This window comes from Eretmochelys imbricata, chromosome 1 (assembly GCF_965152235.1).
Source record: "Eretmochelys imbricata isolate rEreImb1 chromosome 1, rEreImb1.hap1, whole genome shotgun sequence".
NCBI classification, from domain to species: Eukaryota; Metazoa; Chordata; order Testudines; family Cheloniidae; genus Eretmochelys; species Eretmochelys imbricata.
Genome location: NC_135572.1, coordinates 315,955,771 through 315,966,158, shown reverse-complemented (window position 1 = coordinate 315,966,158; position 10,388 = coordinate 315,955,771). Strand labels below are relative to the sequence as shown.

At 41.0% G+C, this 10,388-nt stretch overlaps 1 protein-coding gene across 1 annotated transcript in view; it reads right to left on the bottom strand.

Moving 5' to 3' along the window:
* Positions 1 to 1,535: 1,535 nt before the first annotated feature.
* The window catches only part of KCND2 (potassium voltage-gated channel subfamily D member 2), a 445,416-nt gene continuing 436,563 nt past the window's right edge, over positions 1,536 to 10,388 (bottom strand). The window contains exons 5-6 of the mRNA XM_077807829.1: positions 5,850 to 6,097; positions 1,536 to 1,713 (exon numbers count right to left, since the gene is read on the bottom strand). Of these exons, the coding sequence (XP_077663955.1) occupies positions 1,536 to 1,713; positions 5,850 to 6,097 (426 nt within the window). The remainder of the gene's footprint in view (positions 1,714 to 5,849; positions 6,098 to 10,388) is intronic.

Sequence of the window (10,388 nt, the reverse complement as noted above, 5' to 3'; positions counted from 1 at the left end):
AAGAAAAGTTAGATTTCTGTAAGACAATGAAGAAAAAAGGCATTTTTAAATAGTAAAGTCTTTATATGCATTTATGGGTCCGATCGTACAGCTAACTTCCCATTGGAGTCAATCAAAAGTTTGCAGAAAATCTCAGATTTCTAGTTTATCAGTGTTTCTTGGTTATAGTCTTACAAGATATGAAGCCCCAAATAAATTTTTGGATGCAGGTTTACAGATAACTACAAAGAGAGTTTTAGCAAACTGTTTTCATTAAATGTCTTCCAGTGCTCAACATAGCCAATATTCTGGATACTGCAGAAAAACAAAGAGGTTTCAAGCTAAGTGTTAATTTGTCACAAAACCCCTTTGTTTTCATTTAATTTCAAATGGGATTGACACTGTAACACCACACTAGAAGACTGGTTCAGGAAATACAAAGGTAGGCAAGTGTTTGCAAACAAAAGATTAAGCCAATTCATGAAGAATTGAAATCCCAAAGAAGAAAGCAATGTTAGACCAGATAAATGTGCTGCATCTTGAAAATAGAGATTACAGTGGACAAAAAGAAGTATGACTGAAAAGTACACTTGTGCGACACAGTTTTGATTATATGGTTATTTAAAACTTCTTCACGTTAGAGAAAACATTTTCTATCCACGGGGTTCATGTTGCAGATGAAGTTGTGCAAAATATTTAAACAAATTAATCCTGATTCCTGATACAACAGATATACAATGAATTATTGCAGTCGTAGCAGTACCAAGGAAGCAAGATAAAACAATAATAAATATTGAAACTAACTGAACACCTTGAGTTCACTAATGAGTGTTTGAGTAAGAAATACTGCATTTTCCAAAGGTAAGTTATTTGTACAACTACCATGGAACATGAACAATCAGCAGTAAGTGCACAGAAATGCCCCTTTCTACAGTAATATTTCATCATGCCTAATCTGAAAAACAACGTAAGTAAACTGAGATCACAGCTCCAAAGAATTTCAGCATGCACTATGGTTGTATTTCTGCCAGTCAGTACAAACATATTTCATATGAGCATTTTGTTTCCTCCCTCCCTCCCTCCCTTTTTTTTTTTTTTTTTTAACAATAGGGAGTTTGTCAACAAGTTCATGGTTTATCAACAAGAAAAAATGACGTTATCAAAATGTTTTTCATTGTTGTTTTGCATTCAGTCGGAATGTAATGTCCAAACGTGGGGTATTTTTTGTTTGTTTTGTTTGTTTATTTTTTTTAAAAAGTTCCCATGGTAATAAGAAGCATCAATGGGGGACATTTCATTGTGCTCATATAGTAAGTCAAAATGGTCACAGAAGATTGCGCTGTATAACTGTTCAGACGCTGTGTAGAAACTCTGTTTGGTTGCCTGCTTCACACGCTACAACACTGAAACCCAAAATGTTTTAATTCTTCTGATCCCTTCAAGCTGTGGCTGCGGTAACACTGACCAAGGGGTATTGTCTTTTCCAGCTCTCTCCTTCTCCAGAAGTCTTCTCATCGCTAAAGCTCAGCTGGCAAGTGGTCTCTATTCTAATTGTTTTATAAAGCAGATACTCTGACAATATTTCCTCCTGAATACAGGGGAGATTCTGGCCTATTATCCCCCTCGGGTGTGGTCACTGGGGGCGTTGGGATGCTGATTATTGCTGTTGTGACATAAGGCTGCTCACAGTTTAGTTTAACACATTCTTCCATTTTGGCATTTAAACTGGATCGGCTAAAGGGGAGAAAAATCAATGAGGTAAATGTTTACATTGTTATAAACTTCTCTCCTTATTCAATTCCATTATCCCAGCCAACCAGCTTAAAGTCTGTTTTGTTATCACGTAGGATAAACACAGATACACTGCAAACACGGCCTCTGCTCTTTTGGTCATTAGACATGCAGAATGTGGCTGAGGAAGAAAGATCTGTGACTCCTATTAAAATACTTTGCTCTCTTGGAGTTTTTCACAGAAACACAGGACTGAAAGGGACTTCCTGGGTCATCAAGTCCAGTCCCAGGCTATCACAGACAACCTCATCATATAAACCTATTCATAAATTTATCTCCATACGTACAATTATCCAGATACTTTCTTTTTGATTATTGTAGGTCCATTGTATTATTTTCTTATTTGCAGTTTTGCCAACACTAGGTGGTTCAATCAGACACAACAAACCAGGAGTTGAGCTTAACAATCATGAGGTTTTATTTTGATTTTTAGCTCTCTGGAGCAAGGGCCCCCTTTTTGTGGGTGAATTTCAGGAAAATCTTGAACTGTACAAAAGGAGGCGAGAGATGGGCTGAGTAGATTACAGGATGAATAAAGATTAAACTGCTGAGGAACTCTGGTCTTCTATAATTTACCCAAACTCCTAGTCTTCCACAACACTCTGTGACAGAGAGCAGGAGACCTGGCTGCAGAGAATCCAGGGTCAGTGGTCAGTAGGACACGATCATAGATCAGTGTGAAGGACAAAACCTTAACCCTCGTTATAGGGTAGTTTTGTGGAGCAGCTTTTAAATGGAATGTAATTGTAGGAAAGTGAGAGGAAGACCTGCACCCTAGTTTTAGGGAGGTAGGACACTTTGGACAAGGCATTAAGAGGGCCAGTGCCCAAAGAAGCAAAACAAAGCTGACTTGAACCCTGGTTACAAGGCGGTCACTCTTTCCTTACACAAATTCTGCCCCTTTAAAGAATGGTGGGGAAGTCACAGTAACTGAAAGTGAACAGGAGGAATCCAGCTAGGTCCCCCATTACCATAGAAATCCTCCATCCCTCACTGGCACCCTTCCCACCTTGCCTTCCTATGCTTCCAGAAGAACAGTAGTTTTGTGCCCCCCAAACCTTTACAAATGAGACCCACATTAGGTGTTACCAATAGCGTTAATATTGCTAGGTGCACTGACCTACAAGGCCTTGACGCTACATTGCCGTTTCATAAAAGACAGACATCAGCAATTTCAAATGTAGTCCTAAAAATAGCCTTGCCTGAGTCCCAACCCTATCCACTGGCCTGTGCTGACTCCCTATGTATGTCTACACTGTGGTTAGACACCCACAACTGGCTCGTGCCATCTGACACAGGACGCGGGGCTGTTTCATTGCAGTTTAGATTTCTGGGCTCCGCTGGAGCCCAGACTCTAGGACCCTGTGAGCTGGGAGGGTCCCACAGCTCAGACAGCAATCTGAACCTGGAAGTCTACACTGCAATGAAAGAGCCCAACAGCCCGAGCCCCATGAGCTTGAGTCAGGTGGCAGGGGCCAGCTATGGGTTTTTCTTGGCAGTGTAGATGTCTGTTCCAGTTTGTCACCAACCCACACGTGCAAAAGTGTGGGGGCCAAGCCCTCCCCGCCACCAGCCCATCCCTCCTGGAGATGGGGAGCCAGGGGCTCCAAACCTTACCCTCCCTCATGGCCTGACCAAGGCCCGGGATGAAGGTGCCATCCCACTGCCTGGATCCAGCCAGTCCCTGGTACCAAGAGGAGCTGCAGTTTTGGCAGGGGAGGGCCCAGCTACCGCCACAACATGGAGTGGGACCTTGGTGTTGGCTGGCCAGCTGGGCCAGGCTGCAGCATGCACCCTCTCAGCCAGGTCTTGAAAAATAAGGGAAGGCAATGGCCCCTTCGCACCCCTCCCCCCACCGTCTCTGGGGCCTATGTCCCAACCACCGCCACCTATTACTGCTTCAAGAGGTACAACCAACAGTGCTTTCATGCTGCTGGGCACAATTGTGACTCACCAGCTCTGTGTCTAAGGAAGAGTGGTGAGGGTGGAAGGAAACCAGGGTCAGGTAGGGCAGAGAAATGCAAGTTTTCTGCCCTTGTTGGGCGGAGTAGGAGAAGGCGGTGACATTCATTAGCTCAGCTGGCATCTCAATATGGCAGCCAGTAACTGGTTACTTGACTGGAACAATATGGGCCAACTAACAATAGCTAGCTCACAAATATGAATGGTAAGATAGATGGGGAAGGACTGGGATGAAGGAATCTGTCCACCTCAAAGACCTCATGCAGAGCAGCTGCAAAGTCACCATTACAGCCGCATGGGTTGTAACAATAGCTAGGATCCTGGACACCCTCTAGCTTAGTGCTCACGAGTTGTGTAGTAGTTGCTCCCTTGGGCATGCCTTTGGCCTTTCTTTCCTGTGCTCCAGACCCTCCGCTTCCAATCTGCACTGTCCAGTGATGCAGAGCCCTCTCCCCCACCTTAAGCTTTGCGCAAGCCCCTGCTTCCTCCCTTCCCCCTCCTGCACACTAGAAAGTAACAGTTCCATTGCATTTAACGCTTTCTTTGTCCATCAAGGAGGTTGGGGTGGGGGGGTGGAAGTATATCTGGGCCACAGCTGAGGGAACGTGACACCTGGCAAGGTTAAGTGACTTATCTAAAGTCACACAGCAAGTCAGTAACAGAGCAGAAGTCCCAGTCCCTTGCTCTTTGTGCCAGACTTTGTGGGCTACTGACCTACTATCTGTATATTAGTTATATGATCACATGAGCAGTGACTCAGTGTTTTGTAGTCACAATTATCAGTTTAGACATGCACCTGAGGTTGGGGTCATGTGCACGCTGTGCTGCTGGGTGGCCTGTATATTTGTTCTAGGGGGTGGTTCCTAAGCAGTAAGAGAAACAGTTAAAATCTAAATTCATTGAATTGTGAGATTTACTCCTATCTGTACATGTGTATTGTTGCTTTTCATTCTTCTTTGTTCATGCTGTGAGTGGAAGGGTGTGCTGGAAAGTCACCCAGCAGAGAACAGGTCAGAGCCAGACAGAATTATTCATGAAATACCTGGGCCATGGATGCTGGTTCCACATACTGTTGCCAACCATCCAGGATTGTCCTGGAGTCTCCAAGAATTAAAGATTAATCTTTAATTAAATATTAGGTCATGTGATTAAATCTCCAGGAGTATGTCCCCCGCCACCTCCTTTGAGGAATGACAGAAAAAATTACCTCCACTGCAAGTCAAGGAGCTGCTGAGCTGCTTATGGCAGTGAATTTTTCACCTGCCAACTATTCAAAATTTCACTCAACAAGGCTGAATCTCTATAGCAACCTGTGCTGTAAACTATGCTTTTTTTAAAATAGAGGTATATTTCAGTTCAACATGCAAACATTTTTAAGTCTAGCATGACTTTCCTGATTTTTTCCAATAACTCCCCTAGCCAGGGATTATATTTTTCTCATTCATTATATATTTTTAGAGAGGACGGATTGTCTTCAGACTAGGGAACTGGACTGGGACTCAGGAGATCTCATTTCAAGCCTCAGCTTTGTCACAGACTTTCTGTGTGAACTTCACAATGTCACAGTCTTCTTGTGTCTCTGTACCCCATCTAAAAATAGGAATAATAATACTCTCCCCTTTTTCAGTCTTGTATAATTGAATTGTGCACTCTTCCAGGTAGAGACTGTTTCTTATCATGTGTTTGTACAAGATGTGGAACACCTGGGTACCAATTTCAGCTGGGGTCTCTAGGTGCTATTGCAATACAAATAATAAATATTACAATATTTTTTCTGTGGTTTGCATAAGCATTTGTTAAACAAGGATCAAATCCCAATGGCAGTTGCAGGTCAAAGCCTCTCAGGCTCTGGGCTCATATTAGGACAAACTGTTTACCTCGATCTGCCATTTCAAGACTTGTGTGGCTTAAGAACCGCTACCCAATAAGACTCAAAAAAATAAGTGCTCGTTAGAAAGGTCAGCCACTTGTCCATTATTACTAAGGAACGCGGCTTACTTATTTTGAATTTACATCAAATAACACCTTCCCACTTAGACCACAATCTATACTTCTTCCTTACTGAGCAAAGGTTTGCCATAGCATTGCATCTCAGATTGTTGGTAAAACTAAAATACCTGTTAGATGGAGATGTTCTCTCCACACATCTGATCTGAATGGTACTAAGTTCTTGTATGCTGCCTGGGCGGCTGCCAGTTATATTGGTGTTTGGGATGCGGAAAGTCTTTTTATGTCGTCTTGAGCAACAAGTGCTGGTAACACCTTGTTGGGAAGAGAGAGAGGGGCTGTGGCTTGAGGATCGATTGACTGTGGATACCTCCATGCAGCTGTCTTCATAGATGTGTTCATCCACAAACTCGTGATTCTGGTCCAGAGCAATCCAATACATGGTAAAAGCACACACAGAAAAAAGATAGGATTATAATTGAAAACATTTATGATGCTGATTGTCAAAATCCACTGTGTTAATTTTACACAACCAGAGTATGGGAAAATGACAAGGATTGCAATGTTCAACCCATATCAGGATGGATTGAATATATTAAAAGTGTCAGTACAAAGTCAAAATTACCAAACCATTAACTTCACTTTTCAAAAAGTTAATGCAAAATCTTTTGTAGGATGGCAAAACATTACTCAGATATTCTTACTAGGGGCTATTGTGTAATCTATGAAAAAATTTAGAAACATTTTCCAGGCTCTTTCAATTCTGTTTATATAAACATAAATGCTCTAAATGGGAGAAACAGCATCATGATTATGTTTAAATATAGTAAAATAATACTGACTTTAATTTTTGTATCAGTCTGTAAAATGTCGTCTTAAAATAAAGGTGTGAAACCATGATTTGAAACAATACATTGCATGATCCAGGAATAAGCCTGTATTTATCAAAAAATAAAATGCAACCTTAACTGTAGTTTCCGTTAGAGAAGAAGCTAAAATAAATACCAAACATTCTCTACAGAGATTACTATTGCCAGTTATAGTAGCTTGATATATCTAAATTAGTTCATAAGACAAAGCCTTTAATTCAGTGAAATAGTATTTATTCACGGGCTGTTTGCTTAATCCCCACATAGACAGAAATCCTATAGGCACATCATAGTGCGTGTCCTATGGAAATTCCAAGTACAGAAATAGCCATTGTACTTTGACACTTAGTATGTGATTATGAAGCTCGACTCACAAAATTGCGACTGCCACAGTTTCTCTGCACTGCAAGAAGGCTACAGTGGTGGCGTGGTTTTCAATAAAAGGAATATACACTGTAAGAATAAATGCAGTAGTCTTAAGGTAGAATCCCAAGACAAAATGGACAGCAGGATGCTGATGCTTATAATACCATTGTTTTGGATTGTTTGAGACAACTTCTGTTTCCACATTCCCAACTGCGGATGCTTTGACACTGGGTTGGGAAACACTGGCTTGCACTCAACAACAGTGGCATAGTTGTACCAATGCTAGGGCAGATACTCTATGCCGAGGGGAGAGAACTCTTCCATTGCCATAATTCGTCCACCTCCCCCAGCGGCGGTAGCTATGTCATCAGGAGAGCATTTCCCGCTGACACAGCGCTGTCCATACCAGTTTAATTTACGTCACTCGGGGGGGGGGGGGGGGGAGGCTTTTCCACACCCCGAGCAACTTACATTATACCAAAGTACGTGCTAGTGTGTACAAGCCCTAGGATAAGGAAAACTATTTCCTTCCCTAAAGAAGGCTCTACTAACATGGAATGTCATTCAGATGCCAATAGGTACTCTGTGAATACATTCATGTTTTCCATAAGAAACATCGCATACGTAGAAGAAAGTACGTACACACTCATCAGCAAAGTGAGCACCAGCACACTAATTTCCTAAGGCAGCTGAATGTTTGGTACAACTGGAAATAACTTGTTCAGCATACCATTGCTATTTGCTCTCCCTTGTCCCTTCCTTGACTCATTTAACAGTCAGGTGTCATCTTGTGTGGAAGGAAATGGTGTAAACGAATAATGATTTCAAGTGACACAAGGAGACAGAACTGCTTGTGTAACTTCCTTGAAAATTGACTTTACACAGTTTATGTTCATAAACAAGACTCCAAATGCAATTAGAGTCTGGATATGGGATGCAGAGAGAGAAATTACTTAATAACTGTCTTCAGGTTACGTATAGGGGCGTCCAGTATGTTTGCCAAGATCTCTGGTAGTTTTCCAACATAAAACAGTTTTGTGCTTCCTGAAGCTATTATGGAGCTATCAAACAGAATTCAATTAGCATAGTCTATTAACGAGTGATGCTGAGTGAACTTTTAATATAGACTGGAGATATTTTTAAATTATATAATGGCTCAAACAAATATATTGAATTATACATGTCAAGTTTCTAGCATATGGAATATATTCATTTATTGTCATACAATGAACTTTGACATATTTGGATTTAAAATCTGCATTTGGGAATTCAAGCCTAAAATAATTAAAATTTAAGAAGTCCAGATTTCTTCTGTGAGCTGTAAATTAACTGTTATATATTAGCTGAAAAGATATCCTATAAAATACCTCTCTGAATACAAGTGTTGCCATTACAAAAGTAATTTCAAAGAAGAAAGCTACAGGCTTGTAGCTTGGCATCCACTGCACTTCTCAGAGAAGATGAAAAGAGATGAAAGGCTCAATGGCCTAAAAATGTTGGAAAGAGGGTAGAAGAGCCAAAGTGGCCTCTGTCTGATGCTGAAGAAGTCCTTCTGCATAAACCCCCTTGTGGCTAGTGTCCGCTGTCTTCAAAGAAGGAAGGGAGGCTTAGAAGGTGTGTGGCTAGTTTTATCTCCACCGTGAATAACCAACACTCCTCATCCCTTGAGGTGAAGATTCCCAAATTTGCATTTTCTCACTTAACTTTTGGGAAGGCATGATCTGGCCATCTGACTTCATCAATTGATCAGTTACAAATAGAATATATACCCCTGCTCCTAAGCAATTACCTGTGTGTGTTGTAGGTGTGCACATATCTGGGAGGTAGGACTCAACAGCCAAGAAAATTGTTGTATGCAGTGTTATTGAAGCAATGCTGGTCCCAGGATGTTAGCGAGACAAGGTGGGTGATTGCACCCACTTCTGCTAGTGAGATAAACTTTCGAGTTTACACAGAGCTCTTCTTCAGGTTTGGGGGAAAAAACTCAGTGTCACTGCTAAATACAAGGTTTTAACAGATAGTATAGCATATCTTTTCAAACCTTGTATTTAGCAGTGACACTGAGTTAGTTTCCCAGATCTGAAGAAAAGCTTTGTGTAAGCTCGAAAACTTGTCTGTCTCACCAACAGAAGTTGGTCCAATAAAAGATATTTCCTCACCCACCTTGTCTCTCAAAAAATTGTTGAAAAGTAAATAAATGTCATGTATAATTCCATAAAATAAGACCAGGCTTGTACTATACATTTTTTGAAGAGCCACTGTTAAAAAAGAAAAAAAGGATCAAGTTTTTCATCATGAATAACTTGGGGAGATGGAAGAGCTTCCGGGCCTGATCCAAGTCCCATCCAAGTGAATGGGAGTCTTTCTATTCAGTTTTCTGAGAGTTGGACCAGGCCTGTTGCTAAGGTGAAAGTTTGCGAATTCATTTGTAAAGTTCAAGTGGAAAGCAATGCCCAAAGCAGATGGCTATGACTCAGGGCAAGTCTACACTACAGCGCTACAGCGGTGTAGCTGCACTGATGAAGCTGTGCTACTGTAGCCTCTCAGGTGAAGATATGCTGTGACAACAGGGGAGTGCTCTCCCATCAGCATAATTACTCCATCTTGACGAGAAGCGTAAGCTTATCTCCTGCCAACATAGCGCCGGTGTGGACAGCATGACACTTACATTGCTCGGGGGAAGGGAGGCTTTTTCACACCCCATAGCGATGTAAGTAAGATCGACTTAGACTGTAGTGTAGACATGCCCATAGTTCTACCATGGTATGCCTCAAAAGTGTTCCAAAAGGTTAAAACTGTAGTAGGGGAGATAGGTTGTCAAGCGAGTCCTTTGTAATAGACATTTAAAGCTAGACAGTTTATGCTATACTTTAAATCAGATAAGAATATTAAAAAAGACAGCATGTAGAAAGCATAAGCACCTGAAAGATGACACATAAGTAACTAAATGACAAACAACAACTGGACCATGTTAATTACAAGGCAATTGAATAAACAGGCTGTGAAAATAAAAATATGACGTTATACACGTACATAAGTTGTATTTTAATTTAATAACGTGTGTAATGGAGAAATTGTTATGCTCTCACTTGAACAGGAGCAATAAGAAAAGCTGCTGCATATACTTTCTGTTTTGAATACAGCAGATGCAGCGCTGTGTCTTTTAATAAAAGTCCAACATTAAACAATAAAGCTAAGACAAAACATTGAAACTTTGTGCCGTGTGTCCATACCTCACAGAGAAGTTATACAATGACTAGAAAATGCCACTTGGCAATTTTCATCTTGAAAGTTAGTCACATATGTCATAACCTGTTACATTTTTTGAGGGAAAATGGACCCCAAGATTTTTTTGGAAACCTTTGATTCATGAAAATCAAATGCATGATTCTCTAACCTTGTGATTCCATGAATATGATGAGCATTGAGCAATGTATGAAGGAAATTTAACATAGCTTACTAAATTTCCGAACG